We start from the raw sequence: 19,618 nt of genomic DNA on the forward strand, positions 1-19,618 counted from the left end.
AGCCTGATATTTAAGGAGTTCTTTTCATCTGGCCAGCTACTAGCTTGTTTTTAAGGTGTCAAGAGAATGCCAGTGATAGTGGGGATATATCAAAAAGTAAATGTGTGACAAAGTCTGGAATGCCTGTAGGAAAAACTCTGAGGTACTAAAGAGTTCTGGAAAAAAGGAGATTTCCAGCAGCCTAAATGTAAATTTTAGCAAAAAATATATTCCATGAGCAGCTATCACTTAACCAATACAAAGCAGATGGGTAAACCTAGGAACAAAAATAATTCTCAATATAGAAATAAAATGCACTGTAATCTATTATTCAAAATAACTGGCAGAAGAGACAATAAACTACTTCAACACATCTACTAATTTACTTCCAAATGTTACCTAAATATGGCAGGTCCACAACTACTGGCGAATATTCACATGTTACACACAGACTATGAAATAAAACACAAAATGGGCACTCATAAAAAATAAAATTAATGAAAGTTTTATTTGGCATTAATAACCTAACATGACATGGAAACCCTTTACTATGTGATTAGTTGCAAAGTTCAGAAGTTGAATAGGGAAAGATGGTTTATAACAATTGTTTAGTTTTTGTTTTTTTGGTTTTTTTTTTTGAGATGGAATCTCACTCTTGTTGCCCAGGCTGAAGTGCAATGGCGCAATCTCAGCTCACTGCAGCCTCCACCTCCCGGTTCAAGTGATTCTCCTGCCTCAGCCTCCAGAGTAGCTGGGACTACAGGCGCATGCCACCATGCCCAGCTAATTTTTGTATTTTTAGTATACAGACAGGGTTTTGCCATGTTGGCCAGGCTGGTCTCTAACTCCTGACCTCAGGTGATCCACCTGCCTCAGGCTCCCAACGTTCTGGGATTACAGGCATGAGCCATGGTGCCCAGCCCTGATTATTTTATGTAGTATTGTTTGTAACATAAAAATGGCAAACCATTTAATTCTCTTTTTCTTAGGCAACTAGATAAATTACAATGAACCTTATTCATAATGTCATACCATGACTGCAAATGAAAATACAGCATGATGGAGGAGAATCATCACTAATACAGTTTCACATGAGGAATGCACCACCTACGTTATCAGATACTGTTCTAGGTGCCAGGGTTTCAACAAACCCAACCAAAGACCAAATTCCTTGCCTGCCTGGAGTTTGCATTCTAGTGGGATGAGGAAGACAATAAACAAAATAAGAAAGAAAAGGGTACAAACCAGTAGAAAGTGCTCAGTGATGGAGAGAAAAAATAAATAACTTTGGGAAAGTGGTAGACAGTGTTGGAAACAAGTTAAAATTTTAAATAAAGTGCTGGAGGAATTGAGAAGATATTTGAGCAAAGAGTTGAAGATGGTGAAGGTGAACGCTATGCTGGTATCTAGAAGAAAAGGGCCAGAGCAAAGGCCGCATGGCAGGAGCTTTTGGGATGTGTTCTAAATCAGCAGAGTCCAGGCATTGGCAGTGGATGCCCTGGAGAGAGACTCTGGGACATTATTGACAGCGGATCATGGAGATGCTCCTACACTGTTGTTATAATGTTATTTTGTCCTCTGAGTGCAACAGAGAGCTACTGGAGGTTTCTGATCAGAAAGGGAGCCCACAGGAATAATTACTGCCCCTATTTGAAGATGGATCCATTAATACGGAGAACAGCTTAAGAAACATGCCCAACACGATGGCCCCAGTGAGAAGCAGAGCCTGACCCAGGTCTCTGACTCATGACTCAAGGCACTTTCAGGCACCCGAGGCTCTTACTTACAATTCACTACACTGTTCATAGAAATATTTCCTGTTTGGCAAAAGATCAAACGTTGACTTGGCGACATTGACTAAAATCCTGAGATGAATTCAGAGAAAGGAAAGGCAACACATCAGAAAAAAATATCCTTCAAATGCCCACTGCAAGAGATCTTTACACCTCTTTTCTATTTCTTGTTGTGAAAGCTTAAAGGAAGATCACCATTCAAGTTCTGGTTCTTTCTGTTTTGCTCTCATTTGATGGCTCCCAAATGGTCCCCAATCTTATTTTTCTAAGTAGTGGTTTTCAACCAGGGGAGATTTTACCTCCCAGGGGCTTTTGGCAATGTCTGGAGACATTTTTAGTTGTCATCACAGGAGTGGGGGCCAAGGGGGATACTGGTATCTAGGGAGTAGAGGCCAAAGATGTCTATAAGCATCCTATAATGCATAGAATGGCACCAACGACCAAGAATCACCCAACCTCAGATGTCAGCAGTGCTCAGTTAGAGAAACCCTTGGCTTTTGCATGACAAATTCTATCGTTCAACCTATCTAACCATCTATCATCCATCCCTATAAACCTATTATCTATCATCTATCCCTGTCAACCTATTATCTATCGTCTATCTATTCATCTATATCTATCTACCTGTCATCTACCTATCTACACACACACACACACACACACACACACACACACACACACCCCTCCTGGGCTCAAGCAATTTTCTTACCTCAGCCTCCTGAGTAGTTAGGACTACAGGCATGCACCACAACATCCAGCTAATTTTTTCATTTTTTTTGTAGAGACAGGGTCTCACTAGGTTGCCTAGCTCAAGTTTTATAAATTGTAATAGAATTGTGAAGCCCATATAACAATTACCAAAGTAGATACTGATAGAGAACTCTATACATGATGAAGTGGTTTTATTTCTGGGATATGTTTTAAGACTTATTTTCATTGTCACAAATGCTGTAACATTTACAATATGAAACATGACAATATTTACATATTATAATATTTAAAAATTTTAAAAATAATTAAGCCATTTAAAATATTGACTAATTCAAATTTGAAAAGCTAACCAAACCCCTCAAAAAGATATAAATTTTTTAAAAATGAGCCATCAAAATTTATTCTGCCTGTCTAGAAAGAGTATATCTACTACAATCTTTGCAGCCTAGAATAAGGATGATCTGTCATTACTTAAAGAACACATTTAAAGGCAGAAAACTAAGCTAAACTTCAGTGAAGATAAAGGGACAGAAAATGTTAGGGAATAGCCAAATCAGGTGAAGAGTAAGAAAATAAAGGTATAGGATCAAGATATAGGCAAATGGTTAAAATGGTACACCCTCCTACCTGTTCTGTGAACCCTGAAGGAGTCATCGCTCAAGGTGGATCCCAAGTCACTCAATGGGACTACATTGCCCAGGCTGGTCTCAAACGCCTGGGCTTAAGCAATCCTCCTGCCTTGGCCTCCCAAAGCACTGCACTTATAGGCATGCACCTCCGTGCCTAATTATAGCAGCTTTTTTGCACCCTGTGCAGCAGAGACTGTGTATCCTGCAGTGCGGAATATCTGCCATGTGGTCCCTAGAGATAATTGCCCATCCCTGGATTAGACCAAAGGAGAAAAGTCACAGCTTGTTTGGAGACAGAAGCGACAAAACTCAGACTTCTGAAAAGATATAAAGTTTTGTTAAACAAACCTAGAATCATCAGTAGTATTACATAAATTAGACAGCGGTAAAATTTTCCTAGGGCATATGTACAAATCACAGTGATTTCCATTGTGCAACAAACAAGATTAAAAATAGGCACTCCCCTCCCTGACCCCCCATGAGAAGGTGGGGGTCACTCCATGGGGTTCCCAGTTCTGGCTCGCCAAGGGGTGCACAAACCTGCCAAGGCACTCTGCCTGTGTGCACGGCATCCGGCAGCAGTCACAGGGGCCCCAGAAGCACGTTGGCAACAAGGTGAGGCTGCCCAGTGTTCAGCACAAAAAAAGAATTCAGCTGCGACAGCTGAGCAGAGCTCAACAGCCATCTCAGAGCACAAGGACTGCGGAAAAGCTTCAAATCCCACCTGCTAAAACACAGATGTAATGCTTTTTATATACAGAACAGACATGTCCACCATGGAAGATCAAACTAAGCCTCAACAGAACTTCCCAACACACAACAATTTACAGAGAACCATGACAGAGCATCCCCCTGTTATTAGGAAGGACTGTACTGCTGGGGGCAAGGCCAGATGGTTTGCAAAGCAAACTTGATTATGAAAAGGCTTGGTGAAAATACAGCCCACCTTCACCAAGACACACATACACACAGGCACACACCCCAAAGTATCCAAATGCATTAAGACACCTGTTCATGTGCTTTTCTTCTTGCTTTTAAGTGAATCCCGTCCATTTAAGTTAGACTAATTAGAAGGCGTTCTTGCCTCCATCAGCAAGAGAAAAACAGTGCATACGACTCCTCCAATGTGTGTAAAATGCATGCTAGGTAGATTGAAGGAAAAATGAGAGGAACCCAGGCACCCCATTTCAAATCTCTACAACTGGAGAAATCAAAGGCTGCAAGGACTGTGTAGACCTGATGCAAAGTTAACTGGCTGCAAAAATAAAACCCAAGCCAGTGCTATCTTGCACTCTTGTCAATCAGTAGCTGGAGCAATGAATGATTGTGACATTCTGGTGGGGTATTTGTGCAGCCTGAGGTGCACCTGGCTACAGAGTGGAGCCTTGGAGTCTTTAACAGTGTTAAGCCATAGTTTCACAGTTACAATGGTCCAAAGAACTAGAGGCCATGTAGGTCAAACACAGAAATGGTGAACACATCCCAAACCACTCAACTGTTTAGTTCCACTGGTGATTTTTTTTAATGGATAGTGATTTCAAATGATTTGGTGTTTTTGTTGCTTTTGCTTTTTCTTCAAAGCAAACAAATAATTTGGTCTTTAAGTATGGACAGAAAGAAACAAAACACTGAATGAGAAATTCAGTAACAAGTGATTGTGCAGTTGTTTGATGGGCATGGAGAGGGAGTGGGGCTGAACTGCATTTTGAGGGGATGAAGCGTGCAATCTTACCCCACTGCTGGGGGGTTTCTGTTTCTTATTCCATCATGCTGACAGCAAATATAATTTGCCCATCGCTGGCTATAGATATGTTTAGGCTAAGCAGGATTTAGACTTCTGTTGTGAAGGAATTAGAAGAATTCAGTAGATACAGTGTATACTATTCGGTTGTGACTTTATTTCCTTCCTGGCTTTATCCATGCCTATGAAAGCAGGCCGGTGGCATTTCCCTTCAGAAAAACAACCTCTTGTTACTTCTTGTTTTAACATTTCCATTTCCTAAAGATATTCTCTTACTGTATCCCAATTTAAGAAAATACTGCCAATTCATAAAATTACATTGAGCAAAGTAAATTTGTAATGTTTTTCTGATACAAATTTTGTGATTATTATAAGAATTTTCCTCCACATTTTGCACAGTGATTGTTTCACGATCATCTATGGGAACATTTTGGAATGCCCACCCGGGTCAACTATTTTTATTTTTTTATTTTTATTTTTTGAGATGGGAGTCTCACTCCTTCGCCCTGGCTGGAGTGCAGTGGTGCAATCTTGGTTGACTGCAGCCTCCGCCTCCTGAGTTCCATATTCTCCTGCCTCAGCCTCCCGACTAACTGGGATTACAGGCATGTGCCACCACATCTGGCTAATTTTTGTGTTTTTAATAGAGACGAGGGTTTCATCATGTTGGCCAGGCTGGTCTCAAACTCCTGACCTCAGGTGATCTGCCTGCCTTGGCCTCCCAAAGTGCTGGGATTGCAGGCATGACACACTCTGCCAGGTAAACTCTTTTTAAATTATTCAGTGATTGTTCCATGTTTTAGCTCATTTTGATTAAATTAACCTCTACATGACATTGGGCCATTTAAATTATGACCCCGCCATGGGCAGTTAACAGGTAGCCTGTGTCTCTTCAAATGCTGAAATGTGTGTGACAGTCAAAAGTGGGTTTCACACCATCACACGTTCTTGGAATTGCTTCTAATTTCTCATTTGTTCTGTATGGCTGAAGGCTGATCATGATGTCTGTAAAGAACAAGGTCACCAATGTGCTTACATATTTCATTTTCCTGCATATCAGTTCACAATTAAGGCATTTCAGGCTTTCCTGATGCTAATGCTCATCTGAGTATGAAATCCTGGATAATAAAACAGACAACATAAAATTACACATATGGACTCATGGGTTTATGTACTTTTTAAAGTGTGCTCAAGTGTTTCATTTATGGTTTTATTAATAATTTTTAAAGTAGAATGTTCAATAATATTACTATGATTTATTTTTATAGTCAGCAAACATGAGACTTCATGCTTTTCCTTCTAGCTCCACATGTCGGTGCACAGTGTAACCTTTTTTAAAAAAAATATGGAATGCTGCATGAATCTGCGGATCTTCCTCACGCAGGGGGCCATGCTAACCTCCTCTGTGTCATTCCAATTTTAGTATACCTGCTGCCGAAGTCAGCACCAGTTTCACCTTTTCACATTCACGGTAAAACTGATGGGAAACTGCATGCTAAATATTTAGACAGTGATGGCCCTCAACTGTTAATCCCAACAGGATGGTGAGTGAGAAGCACAGGCTGAAAATAGAGTTGTCTAAAACATTTCCACATTTCACAATCTGAACATCATTTTCCACTGAGTTATTAATTGTAAAGAGTTTATTCTACTGAACCTACTAATTATTCTCACCTACTGAGTTGACCTCCACGTGAAGAAAAGGTCACTGATGAAAAAGGGTGGCTATGTTCTGTTTCTGTAATTTCACTGTTTTAACATCTTTTTTTTTATATAGAGATGGGGTCTCGCTATGCTGCCCAGGCCAGTCTCAAACTCCCAGGCTCAAGCAATCTTTCTGCTTCAGCTTCCCCAAATCCTAGGATTATAAGAGTGAGCCACTACAACTAGCTTCACTGTCTTTTAAAGCCTTAAAGTGGATGTTCTCTTCATACCACCTCCAAAAGCAAAAAGCCATTGAGGTTTTTTGGGTTTTTTTTTTTTTATGGAACAGGGTCTCACTCTGTCACCCAGGCTGGAGGGCAATGGTGTGATCTCAGATCACTGTGGCCTGGACCTCCTCAGGCTCAAGTGATCCTCTCATCTCAGCCTCCTGAGTAGCTGAGACTACAGGCATGCTCCACCATGCCCCGTTAACTTTTTTGTATTTTGTAGAGATGAGGTGTTTCCCAGACTGGTATTGAACTCCTGGGCTCAAGCAATCCTCTCGCCTCAGCCTCCCAAAGTGTTACTTAGGATTACAGGTGTGAGCCTGGCCCAGTGCCTTCTTATCTGTAGGCGAACTCTGGCCAAATCTGATTACATTTCCCTTGACATTTTGCTACATTTTTAAAAATGTATGGCTTTTCCTAAGAGAAACTCTCCACAGTACTGATGTGTGATGTGTGTGCAGAAGAGAGGTAGCAAGTGCTAGAGGGAGAAATCTCTTCCCAGATATTGCTTGGAAAAACAGCTCCAATAGCAAGGAATGCACCGGATGGCTCCAGAGAACCTGAGCTACTGAGTTTTGAGAAGAGATTAGGAGCCGGGGGGACCCAAGTGGCTTCTCACTGCACACATTTTCACTAACACATGGCAAGGGTACACTCCACCCCTACTCTGGGTGCAGAAGGAGACAGATGAAGGCAGGGCATGGGAAAAAGAAGAGGTGGAGAAGAAAGTCTTGGAGGTCTGTGTGAGTGTACCCCTGTTGTCAACAAGGCATTCCTGGAAGGCTCCAAAACCTACTTCTTCAGTGCACTCACCCCTGCCACAGCTGGGCCCTGTGACCTCATACACAGCAGATTTGAGCAATGCCATATTTGAGGTGAGTCACAGTAAAGAGAAAAGGTGCACCCTGTTCAGATGTCTACAGCCAAGTTTCGAGCCAGGATGGTCCAGAGAAAAAGCAAGGAAGAAAATGAGTTATGTACAAAGCCAGAACCCACACCCTCAGTTTATGCTGTGTCTAGCATGACCCACATTTAGCAAGAGATGTTTCAGAACAAACTCACTGTATGGCTGTCATGACATCAACACCCAGGGAAGAACATCTGGAGGTTGCTCCTTTCGGGTGTCTCCCCAGTCACTTCCCAAGAGAACACTCTCACGCCTGGATTATTCTGCATAAAACAGCATGACCTGTCGAGGAGAGTGTTAGGCACAGTCAACATGAATATTTAAAAGGAGAAATTAGGAACAGGTGAGGTTCCTTTTGACTCTGCCACCCACTCACGTCCTATAGATCATCTGTTTCTCGCTTTTCCCAAAACTAAAGGTGAAATAAAATCTCTGCATGAAGGTCAGCCTTATAGATGAGCTGATCTTAAAAGTTATTTGTGAACTGTGGGAGGTGTATTTTTTCAAAAAATTTCAACTGGGACTTTAATAGGTAGCCATTTCCCTGTGCAGGATGAATTTTTTTTTTTAATACAGGGTCTTGCTCTGTCGTCGAGGCTGGAGTGCACTGGCACAATCAGGGCTCACTGCAGCCTCAACCTCTTGAGCTCAAGCCATCCTCCTACCACAGCTCCTGAATAGCTGGGACTACAGGTATGCACAATGACACCCGACTAATTTTTATAATTTATGTAAATTCCATAGAGACAGGGTTTCACTATGTTGCCCAAGCTGGTCTCAAATTCCTGGCCTTAAGCAATCCTCCCAACCCAGGTTCCCAGAGTCCTGGGACTACAGGAACAAGCCACTGCACCTAGCCTAGATGAAATTTTTGAATGTGACACAGGTTTTCTGAATACAGTGCATTGCTCTAACAACTTCAAAGTCATTGTGGATTCCTGCAATAAATTCGCTCCCACATCTTCTCCATGTTTCTTCTTTTAAAGTCTCAAGTTACTAGGTAGGAAGCACTGAAGATACTGAATGTAGACACCCCCGGCCCCCGGATATCTTCTTCCCCCAAACTATACAATGCATATGAGATGATTTTTTTTTAAATGCATGCAACATACCCTTCAGATGTTGTCCCCAAGAGAAGGGAAGATAATTTGAGAAACTGAATTGAAAAATAAAAATAATAGGCTCTGTGAAGTATGTATATTTACATCACTGCACAATTTTTGTGCATCTGCCATAATGACTTCTATATATATATACACACACACACACACACACACACACAATTTGTGGTTATAATCAAATAAGTCCAGTTCAAACTTATAAAGTCTATGAGAAAAACCAAGACAACACCAAAAGATAAGATAAAATCTACAACGAAACAATTTTCAAAACCTTCCTACAGTGTGGAATTCTGGTTGCTTAAATAATGCCAGTTCCATGAATTTCAACTGTGCTCTGATCTATTTCTATACACACAGGTACAGAGAAAACTGGCAATGTCCTCAGGCCGTGAAGAAGACATTTTGCTTCTGGTCTGCTTAGGCGCAGTTCTTTGTTTCAGGCAGATTCCAATCTTCCTGTTTCTAGCATGAAATAGGATGAAAGATTTTATGAGTTGCTCAGTAACTGGATGAATTTTGTAATCATCATCTCAATGATAATACAAAGGTTTCCTTTGCCTAAGTGATAACAAAGAAAACTTCCCTTTGTAATTCTTTTTGCAAGGATCCATAAGCCTGAATTCTAAAAGGAGAGGCCAATAAAAAGGAAATGAAGAATGTTTTAAAGGTAAGGGGTTTTTTTGGTTGGTTTGTTTGAGACGGAGTACAGTGGCGCAATCTCAGCTCACTGCAACCTCCGCCTCCAACTTCAAGTGATTCTGCTACCTCAGCCTCCTGAGTAGTTGGGGTTACAGGTGCCCGCCACCATGCCTGGCTAATTTTTGTATTTTTTGTAGAGACAGGGTTTCACCATATTGGCCAGGCTCAGCTCCAACTCCTGACCTCAGATAATGTGCCCACCTCGGCCTCCCAAATTGCTGGGATTACAGGTGTGAGCCACTGTGCCCAGCCCTGTTTTCATTTTTGAGATAAAGTCTAACTCTGCTACCCAGGCCAGAGTACAGGCACAATCACAGCTCACTGCAGCCTTAACTTTCCTGGCCCAAGCGAGCCTCCCACCTCAGCCTCTAGAATAGCTGGGACAACAGGTTATGTATCACCACGCCTGGCTTTTTTATTTTTTGTAGAGATGGGGTCTCACTATGTTGCCCAGGCTTGATCTCAAACTCCTGACCTCAAATGAGCCTCCCACCTCGGCCTCCCAAACTGCCAGTATTACAGGTAGGAGCCACCACACCCAGTCTACAGAATGTCCTATCCCATGCTTATCTATAAATAGATAAATTTATCCACCGATAGATGAACTACACAAGAAAAATGGGATCCCTAATTCAATATGCTTCCTCAGAGAACCTTACAGCAAAACAGAAAATATTTTATTACAAAGTAAAATAAAAGACATAATGAGTCAGTTCTCCTAAATTCCTCCTCCACATTCAGAAAGTCATGCAGGGTGATTCAAACAAAGATGAACAGCTAAAGCATAGTGTGGTTTTTTTTGTTTTGTTTTTTGAGGAGTCTCACTCTGTCGCCAGTCTGGAGTGCAGTGATGTGATCTCAGCTCACTGCAACCTCTGCCTCCTGGGTTCCAGTGATTGTCCTGCCTCAGCCTCCCAAGTAACTGAGACTACAGGTGTGTGCCACCATGCCCAGCTAATTTTTTGTATTTTAGTAGAGATGGGGTTTCACCATGTTGGCCAGGGAGGTCTCAATCTCCTGACCTCGTGATCTGCCCACCTAGGCTTCCCAAAGTGCTGGAATTACAGGTGTGAGCCACCCCGCCCGGCCTAAAGCACAGTTTCTAAGCTGCCTTCAAGTGCAGTGATTCATCTGAACTGGTGTCTTATTCACAAGAGAAGATTTGGCTTCATGAAGAAATATCTTCCTGCATAAAATTCCTGAACCTAATCTCTCTTCACTGAAAATGCCAGAGATGTGTTTGGTGTACAAATTACTTTCGATAAAATTACCGAGATAGATTAAAATATTGCATATGGGCTGGGAGCAGTGGATCACACCTGTAATCCCAGCACTTTTGGAGGCCAAGGCGGGTGGATTACCTGAGCTCAGTAGTTTGACACCAGCCTGGCCAACATGGTGAAACCTCTACTGAAAATACAAAAACTTAGCCTAGTGTGGTGGCACGCACCTGTAAACCCAGCTACTCAGGAGGCTGAGGCAGGAGAATTACTTGAACCCAGGAGGCAGAGGTTGCAGTGAGCCAAGATAGTGCCACCGCACTCCAGCCTGGGCAACAGAGCGTGACTTTGTCTCAAAATAAATAAATAAATAAATAAAATAAAATTCATTGAACAGAGCCCTGACCACTAGCCAAACTATATTAAAAATGATTCCAGCCAGGCACAGTGGCTCGCGCCTGTAATCCCAGCACTTTGGGAGGCCAAGGTGGGCACATCATGAGGTAAAGGGATCGAGACCAGCCTGACCAACATGGTAAAACCACATCTCTATTAAAAATACAAAAATTGGCTGGGTGTTGTCGCATGCACCTGTAGTCCCAGCTACTAGGGAGGCTGAAGCAGGAGAATCACTTAAACCCAGGAGGCGGAAGTTGCAGTGAGCCGGGATCATGCCACTGCACTCCAGCCTAGCAATAGAGTGAGACTCTGTCTCAAAAAAATAAACGAATAAATAAAAATAATTCCACTTAGCAAAAATAATACTTACACATGCTTTCTCAAGAATACATACCAGACTGAGAAAGGCTAGACCTATGTGTGAAATCTTTTTCAGGGACAGTAGGGCCAGCTGTGGACAGTATGTGATGAAACTATTCACTGATTATGAGACAAAAATCCATCAAGTGGAAGCTTTTTTGTTCTTTAAGTAAATTTTATACTTGAAGGGGTCTCTATTAGAGGAAATATATGGTTTATCAACTAGGGGTCCTTCATACTAAAGCAAACCAGTCTTTACATCATTTTAAAGATTTCCTGGAGAGACACAATTTGTAAGATGTTATGGGCGAGTCAGCTAAAATGTAAGCCCCAGAGTAGAGCAGAGAAACAAAAAGAAGAAAATAATTCAGGAACATCTTATGATTTTTAAAACCCGCAACTGGATTTCATGAGCATTTATGAAGTTGGTAAAGTTACACGCTCTCATGTTAATACAAACCAGTCACCACTGTAAAAGCGTTCATCACACACTGAGAGGTGAAGCCATGCCATGGAGACAGGTTATCTTCTCGAGGTCATAGCCACCTATTCCTCTATCATTTTGTTGTCTATTATTTTAATTTGTATCCAGCTTTCCTCTTGGTACATCCATGTAAACACCTGCCCAGGATGGAGGGCTCTCATTCACCATGTCTTTCAGCAGGTTGGCTCCTCTCCCCAGTCAGCAATTGTGACATTTGGTGTCTGTTTCAAAATGGTGTTGGTTAGCCAATTGGCTTTCCACTTCACATAACTGGGAAGACTACAGGAAAATTACAGGAATGGAAATCAAAATGGGAAAAACAAGCTATGTCAATGAATAGACACATCACTGACAATATTTTGCTTCACTGGTATTTTTCTTGCTTATATGTTATAGGAAGAAAGATCTAGTTAAAGACATACAAGCAGTTTAGAATTGAGGAGTAACTGAAAGCTCTTTTTAATCCATACTTAAAAACTAATAATAGACTTTCAAAGGCTCAAGGAAATAACACAGTCAAAACCCTTTTTCAGTCATCTTAAATTAAAGCTTAGCAAATTTCATGAGGGATTCTAAAAAATATTATTATTATTTAAAAAATAATAATAGATCTTCAAAGGCTCAAAGAAGTAATAGACTCAAAATCCTTTTCCAGTCATCTTCAATTAAGCTTAGCAAATTTCCTATGAGGGCATATTTCTTCTTCTTATTTTTTAACCAAAGGAGACCTAAAGAGACTTTTGAAAATAACTTGTTAATTATTCTAAGGAAGCTCGCCTGTCACTCGGTTTCTGGAACAGGGACCAGAGGAGCTGGGCTTCTCAAATGTTCAGGCACACACAAACCACCTAGCGGTCTTATTTAGACGTGCAGGTTCTGACGCAGAACATGGATTCTGGACGGTCATGCTGATGCCTCTGACGGTCACATGCTGACCTGGAGTCACAGGCATGGCTGTGTTTATTTCGCTGACCCTTGCAATCAATCCCCTTTGCTCTGCTTCACTGCTGACCTCTGTGTGCATGAGGTTAAGCCCCACTCAGTAAACACAGCCACACCTGGATGTGGGGTCGAGCCAGTCTCATTTTTTGGTAATTACTAAATATAAAGATATACCTTCCAGATGTGAGCTCCTGTCCTCAGAAATTCTTGAAGATTTCTAAATCCTTCTGCGGCACGGGCGCGGCTGTGTCCCAGTCATTCTCAGGGTAAGTTTCGAAGTTGGAAGTGTCGCCGTCGCCAGCTGTCGTGGGCACGATGGGAGGCTATAAGACATGGCCGAAGCACTAAGGCATGGTTAGAAAGGAACGGGACACTTGGATGCTGCACACACCCCTTTATTTCTGTCACTGTACCTAAAAATGAAAATGATTTGCAAAACACTAAAGCTGTCTTCCCTTCGTTTATGAACGTGGCAATCTTTGAATTAAAATATTGTCAATGAGGCTGCGTGTGGGGACTCACACCTGTAATCCCAACACTTTAAGAAGGTGAGGCGGGAGGGTCGCTTGAGCCTCAGAAGTTTGAGACCAGCCTGGGGAACACAGGGAGTCCCCTGTCTCTACAAAAAATACAATTAGCCGGGTGTGGTGCTGTGTGCCTGCAGTCTCAGCTACTCAGTAGGCTGAGGTGGGAGGACTGCTTGAGCCCAGGAGGTCGATACTCCAAGTGAGCCATGATTGCACCACTGCATTCCAGCCTGAATGACTGAGTGAGACCCTGTCTCAAAATATATACATATATAGTATTAAGTAAGCTATGTACAGTCATGTGATGGAATACAATGCAGTATTTTTAAAATGAGGAAGCTGGCTAGGCGCAGAGGCCCATGCCTGTAATCCCAGCACTATGGGAGGCCAAGGTGGGCGGATCACCTGAGGTCAGGAGTTCAAGTCCAGCCCGGCCAACATCTCGAAACCCTGTCTCTACCGAGAATACAAAAATTAGCCGGGCATAGTGGTGGGTGCCTGTAATCCTAGCTACTCGGGAGGCTGAGGCAGGAGAATCGCTTGAACCTGGGAGGTGGAGGTTGCAGTGAGCCGAGATCGCACCACTGAACTCCAGCCTGGGCAACAGAGTGAGACTTTGTCTAAAAAAAAAAAAAAAGGAAGCTAGCCAGGTATGTAGACAGGTCCAAATTATACAGTCAAGTGCAAAAAGCAAGACTATAATCACGTACATACTATGCTACTCTAGATTTGTATAAATGAGTGGCAAAACTAAGAATGCATGTATGCATGTGTGTTTTTATTAGCACAAAGAAACTCTAGAAGGATACACAGAAAAATTTAATAAAAGATGATTACCTACAGGTGCTTGGAGGGGGTAAAAGGGAGACTTGGCAATATATCTGTTTTAATATTGACTTGGTTTTTGACGAACGTGGATAGATGAAATGTACTCAAACTGTTTTTTTAATGCAATTTAATACAATAAAGTATCTGAAAAGGTAAAACTTTGTGAACAAAATGATGTGCATCAGCCCAGGCCCGGTGGCTCACGCTTGTAATCCCAATACTTTGGGAGGCCAAGGAGAGTGGATCATTTGAGGTCATGAGTTAGAGACCAGCCTGGCCAACACAGTGAAACGCCGTCTCTTCTACAACAACTACAAAAAAAAATTAGCTGGGTGTGGTGATGCACACCTATAATCCCAGCTACTTGGGAGGCTAACGCAGAAGAATCACTTGAACCCAGGAGATGGGGGTTGCAGTGAGTTGAGATTGCTCCACTGCACTCCAGCCTGAGCAACAAAGTGAGAGTCCATTTCAAAAAAAAAAAAGAAGTGTATCATCCCAGGCTCCAGCCCCAGAAACTGTGGTCTGAGCTGAGGACAGGTAATTAGCACTTCTAAGCATTCTCCATTCTTTTGACTCTGAAGTGCAAAGGTGAAAACACTACCATTGAACACTCCCATCAGTAACATATGCAGTTCAGAGTGTTCACAAAAGCCAAGATATGGAATCAACCTAAGTGTCCACCAATGGATGAATGGATAAAGAAAGCGTGGTCCATACACACAATGAAAAACTATTCAGCCGTAAAATGGAATGAAATCCTGTCATTTACAGCACCATGAATGGAATGGGAGATCATTATGTTAAGTAAACTAAGCCAGGCTGGGTGTGGCAGCTCATGCCTGTAATCCCATCACTTTGGGAGACCAAGGCTCATGGATCACTTGAGGTTAGGAGATTGAGACCAGCCTGGCCAACATGGTGAAACCCCGTCTCTAGTAAAAATACAAAAATTAGCTGGGCATCTGTAATCCCAGCTACTCAAGAGGCTAAGGTATGAGAATTGCTTGAAGCCAGGAGGTGGAGGCTTCTATGAGCAAGATCGTGCCACTGCACTCCAGCCTGGGCAATAGAGCAAAAACAAATAAGTAATAAATAAACTAAGCCAGATGCAGAATGAGAAATACAAGCACATTCCCACTCACATGTAGAAACTAAAAATGTTGATCTCATGAAGCTTGACAGTAGCATGATGATTACCAGAGAGTGGGAAGGGTGTGTGGGTGGGGGATGAAGGGGAGATGAAGAACTCTTGGCTAAAGGGTACAAACATTCCGATAGATAAAAGGAGTAAGTTCTGTTTGACAGCATAGTTGGGTGGCCAGAGTTAACAACAATATATTGATTATTTCAGAATAGCTAGAAGATTTGCAATATTCCCAACCCATAAAAATGATAATGTTTGAGCTGATGGATACCCTGATTACCCTTAGTTGATCATTACACATTTTTTTTTCTTTTTTTTTTTTCCTCCTTTTTTTTAGATGGAGTCTCGCTCTGTCGCCCAGGCTGGAGTGCAGTGGTGCGATCTCGGCTCACTGCAACTTCTAATGCCTGCATTCAAGGAATTCTCTGCCTCAGCCTCCAGAGTAGCTGGGATTACAGGCAAGTGCCACCATGCCCAGCTAACTTTTGTATTTTTAGTAGACATGGGGTTTCACCATCGTGGCCCAGCTGGTCTTGAACTCCTGACCTCATGATCCACTGGCCTTAGCCTCTGAAAGTGCTGGGATTACAGGCATAAACCAGTATGCCTGGCCAATACATTCTATGCGTGTGTTGAAATATAACATGTACACCCATAAATATGTACATGTGACAGTTACACCGCTTAGCAGCTATGTAACCTTCAACACACTGCTTAACTTCTCTGAGGCAGTCTACTCATTTATAAAATGGACAAGTATTACATATTGATAAAAATGCCAGATTTTTTTTTTTGAGATGGAGTTTCGCTCTGTCACCAGGCTGGAGTGCAGTGGCATGATTTCAGCTCACTGCAATCTCCGCATGCCAGGTTCAAGCAATTCTCCTTCCTCAGCCTCTGAAGTAGCTGGGACTACCAGCATGCACCACCACACCCAGTTAATTTTTGTATTTTTAGTAAAGACAGGGTTTCACCATGTTGGCCAGGATGGTCTCGATCTCTTGACCTCGTGATCTGCCCACCGAGGCCTCCCAAAGTGCTGGGATTGTAGGGTTTTTTTTTTTTTTTTTTGAAATGGGATCCAGCTCTGTCACCCAGGCTGCAGGGCAGTACCACAATCTCAGCTCACTGCAACCTCCACCTCCTGGAATCAAGCAATTCTCATGCCTCAGCCTCCCAAGAAGTTTGGAAGACAAGCATATGCCACCACGCCTGGCTAATTTTTGTATTTTTTGTAGAGATGGGATTTCACCGTATTGCTCAGGCCAGTCATAAATGCCTGAGTTCGAGCGATCTGCCCAAACTGGCCTCTAAAAGTGCTGCAATTATAGGAGTGAGCCACTGCACCCAGACAAAAAGCCAGATGTGCAGTTTGGCCAGAAATGTTCCAAAGAATATTCTCCACGTAACACTACCATCACTGAACAATGACCATGGTGCTAGACACTTGCTTATCTCTGTAATCCTGCTTACCACTTTCCACTAGAAGACGGAGTGGGATTCACTAGTCACAGAGCTAGTCAGGAATCGGGCCAGGTCTTCTAAAATCTGCTTCAAAATCTGGGACGAGTGTCCATCCATGGATGAATGGACAAAGAACATATGATATATGACTGGGTGTGGTGGCTCCTGCCTGTCATCCCTGCACTTTGGGAGGCCGAGGTGGGAGAATCACCTGAGACCAGGAGTTCTGATCAGCCTGGGCAACACAGTGAGAACCCAACTCTTAAAAAAAAAAAAAAAAAAAAAAAAGAGAAAGAAAAAATGTGGTATACAGACATGGTAGAATACTACTAGGCTATAAAAAAAAAATAATGAAATCTTGTTATTTGCAGCAACATGGATGGAACTGAGATCCATCTGTTAAGTAAAATAAGCCAGACACAGAAAGACAAACATTACATGTCCTCACCCCTTTGTGGGAGCTAGTTAGCACTAAGACACTCATAGAGTGGGTAACTTGGCTTATGAACGGTTTTAGACAAAGAGTTGTGTTACATAAATTAATTACATCTCAGCCATCAATAGCGAAGTCCCAGGATTCAGAGGCAGTCCCTGTTCATGGGAGAGCTCGGGCATACTGAGTCACCCACTGATATGTGTTGTACCTTCAGTTTTCTCTGCGGAACAGCTTCCCAGTCCACGGAGCGGAACCACCGATGACGTTTCACATCATTCGCCCCGTTCTTCAAAAGAAACAACACGTGTTGTCAGTGTACAGAATTTTGACAGGGCAGGAAAGAAAAATACCCCAAAGAATCTCTACATTATTTTAGTATTGAAATAAACAGACCAAGTTTGCTGCATTTTGGAGAACTGTGCCTGGAGGGTGAGCTGCCAAGAAAACCTGCAAGCAAAGCTGTTAGTGTTTTGTTTCCCTTTTTTGTCGCAGAAACAAATCCAGTCATTCTGCTCCTGTGCGATGCATTTGCATTCCGGACCAAAGACGAAAAAGGTAAATACGATTCCATCTCTCGACATAAAATTGGACAGCCAGTAATTTCTCAGTTTGTCTCCTGTTTTCATCTTGGCAAACTTATTCAGTATTTTACAGACATAGAAACTAGGGTTCAAGGAATGATGTTAATTTGCTCCGTAGGACCCAGCAAGTAAATAACAAGACTGGGAACTCAAACTAAGGATGTCCAATCTAAGAGACCTTAGGAACGACATTGCATGGCCTGGCAATTAACAAGGTGCGTTCAAGTCGGCCTGCTTCATGCTCAAGGGTAGCACCAGGCATCGCTGGCTCACACTGTGGCCATCACGACCTCTGAAATCCCTCCCAAGTGCTCATCCGTAAACCTCACTCTGCTTCCTTTTCTTATACTTGTAGTGATGTTGTTATCAATTAAATGTGGGACAGCAGAAGAAATAAACGTAGGTTCCATGAAACAGAAGCCAGTACATCTGAATTTAACGCGTCTATCAGTTAGCATTACTGTAGTTTCAAATTTCTTATCCTTAAAGAGGAATACGTACACAACCATATCTTCAAAAGGAAACAGTAATGTGAATTTTTTCTATTGTTTTCCCATCCAGTTGTTTTGACAACTTTTTCTTTTCTTATTGCAAAACAGGTATTTTTGATCTATAGCTAAGTCAGGCAACAAACAATAGCTGTTGAGTTTTACCTTCAGCAATGTTGTGAATAAGAATAAATAAGAGTGCTGTGAATAAAATAAGAGAATAAAATAAATTTTACCCATCAGATAAAATTCTAATTTGGATACTAAAGGATGTGTGTGTCTGGGTATACTCACATGCATACATAGTAATAAATAAACACATATATTTATATATACACACATATATTTATATATACACATACTTATATACATACACACGTTAATATATACACATATATTTATATATACACATACTTATACGCATACACACGTTAATATATACACATATTTATATATACAAATACTTATATGCATACACACGTTAATATACCCACATACATTTATATATACACATACTTATATGCATATACGTTTATATTTATATATACACATACTTATATACATACACACAATATATACACATATATACACGTACGTATACACAGACACGTTTATACACACATATATTTATATGTACACATACTTTTACATACACATAAGTATCCAGATTAGTGTGTGTGTGTCTGTGTGTGTACGATATAAAGTGTGTGGGGGGTGGGAGCAGTGGCTCACATTTATATTCCAGCATCTTGGGAGGCCGAGGCAGGAGGAATGCTTGAGCCCAGGACTTTGAGACTAACCAGGGCAACAAAGTGAAACCTGGTCTTTACAAAAAAATATTAAAAATTAGCCAGGCATGGTGGTGCATGCATGTAGTCCCAGCTATTTGGGAGGCTGAGGTGGGAGGATCACTTGAGTCTAGGAGGTCAAGGTTGCAATGAGCTGTGATTACACAACTGCACTCCAGCCTGGGTGACAGAGCAAAACCTTGTCTAAAAAAAAAATAAATTGTGTGTATGTGTGCGTCTACAGTCATGAGCCTCAAAATGACACTTCAGTCAACAATGAATGTCATATACAGTGGTGCTCCCGTAAGATTATAATGATCTTAAAAACTCCTATCCCCTAGTGACGTCATGGCCGTTGTAACCACAGGACAGAGCATCCCTCCTGTTGCACTGCCAGCCACGTAACAGTCTAACACATACGTTATCTGCAGCACCTAATAGTT

The 19,618-nt window shown here is 41.9% G+C and overlaps 1 protein-coding gene and 1 non-coding gene across 2 annotated transcripts in view; both read right to left on the reverse strand.

The window, feature by feature from the left end:
• LOC129395544 (cAMP-dependent protein kinase catalytic subunit PRKX-like) overlaps positions 1-19,618 on the reverse strand; it is a 138,486-nt gene that overhangs the window by 25,243 nt on the left and 93,625 nt on the right. The window contains 2 exon segments of the mRNA XM_063602029.1: positions 13,091-13,239; positions 17,527-17,604. Coding sequence (XP_063458099.1) covers positions 13,114-13,239; positions 17,527-17,604 — 204 coding nt within the window. The 3' untranslated portion in view covers positions 13,091-13,113.
• LOC129395789 (U6 spliceosomal RNA) lies at positions 6,193-6,299 on the reverse strand. Its single transcript, XR_008623003.1, has one exon. It is a non-coding gene; the product is annotated as a U6 spliceosomal RNA (small nuclear RNA).

This window comes from Pan paniscus, chromosome Y, assembly GCF_029289425.2.
Source record: "Pan paniscus chromosome Y, NHGRI_mPanPan1-v2.0_pri, whole genome shotgun sequence".
NCBI classification, from domain to species: Eukaryota; Metazoa; Chordata; class Mammalia; order Primates; family Hominidae; genus Pan; species Pan paniscus.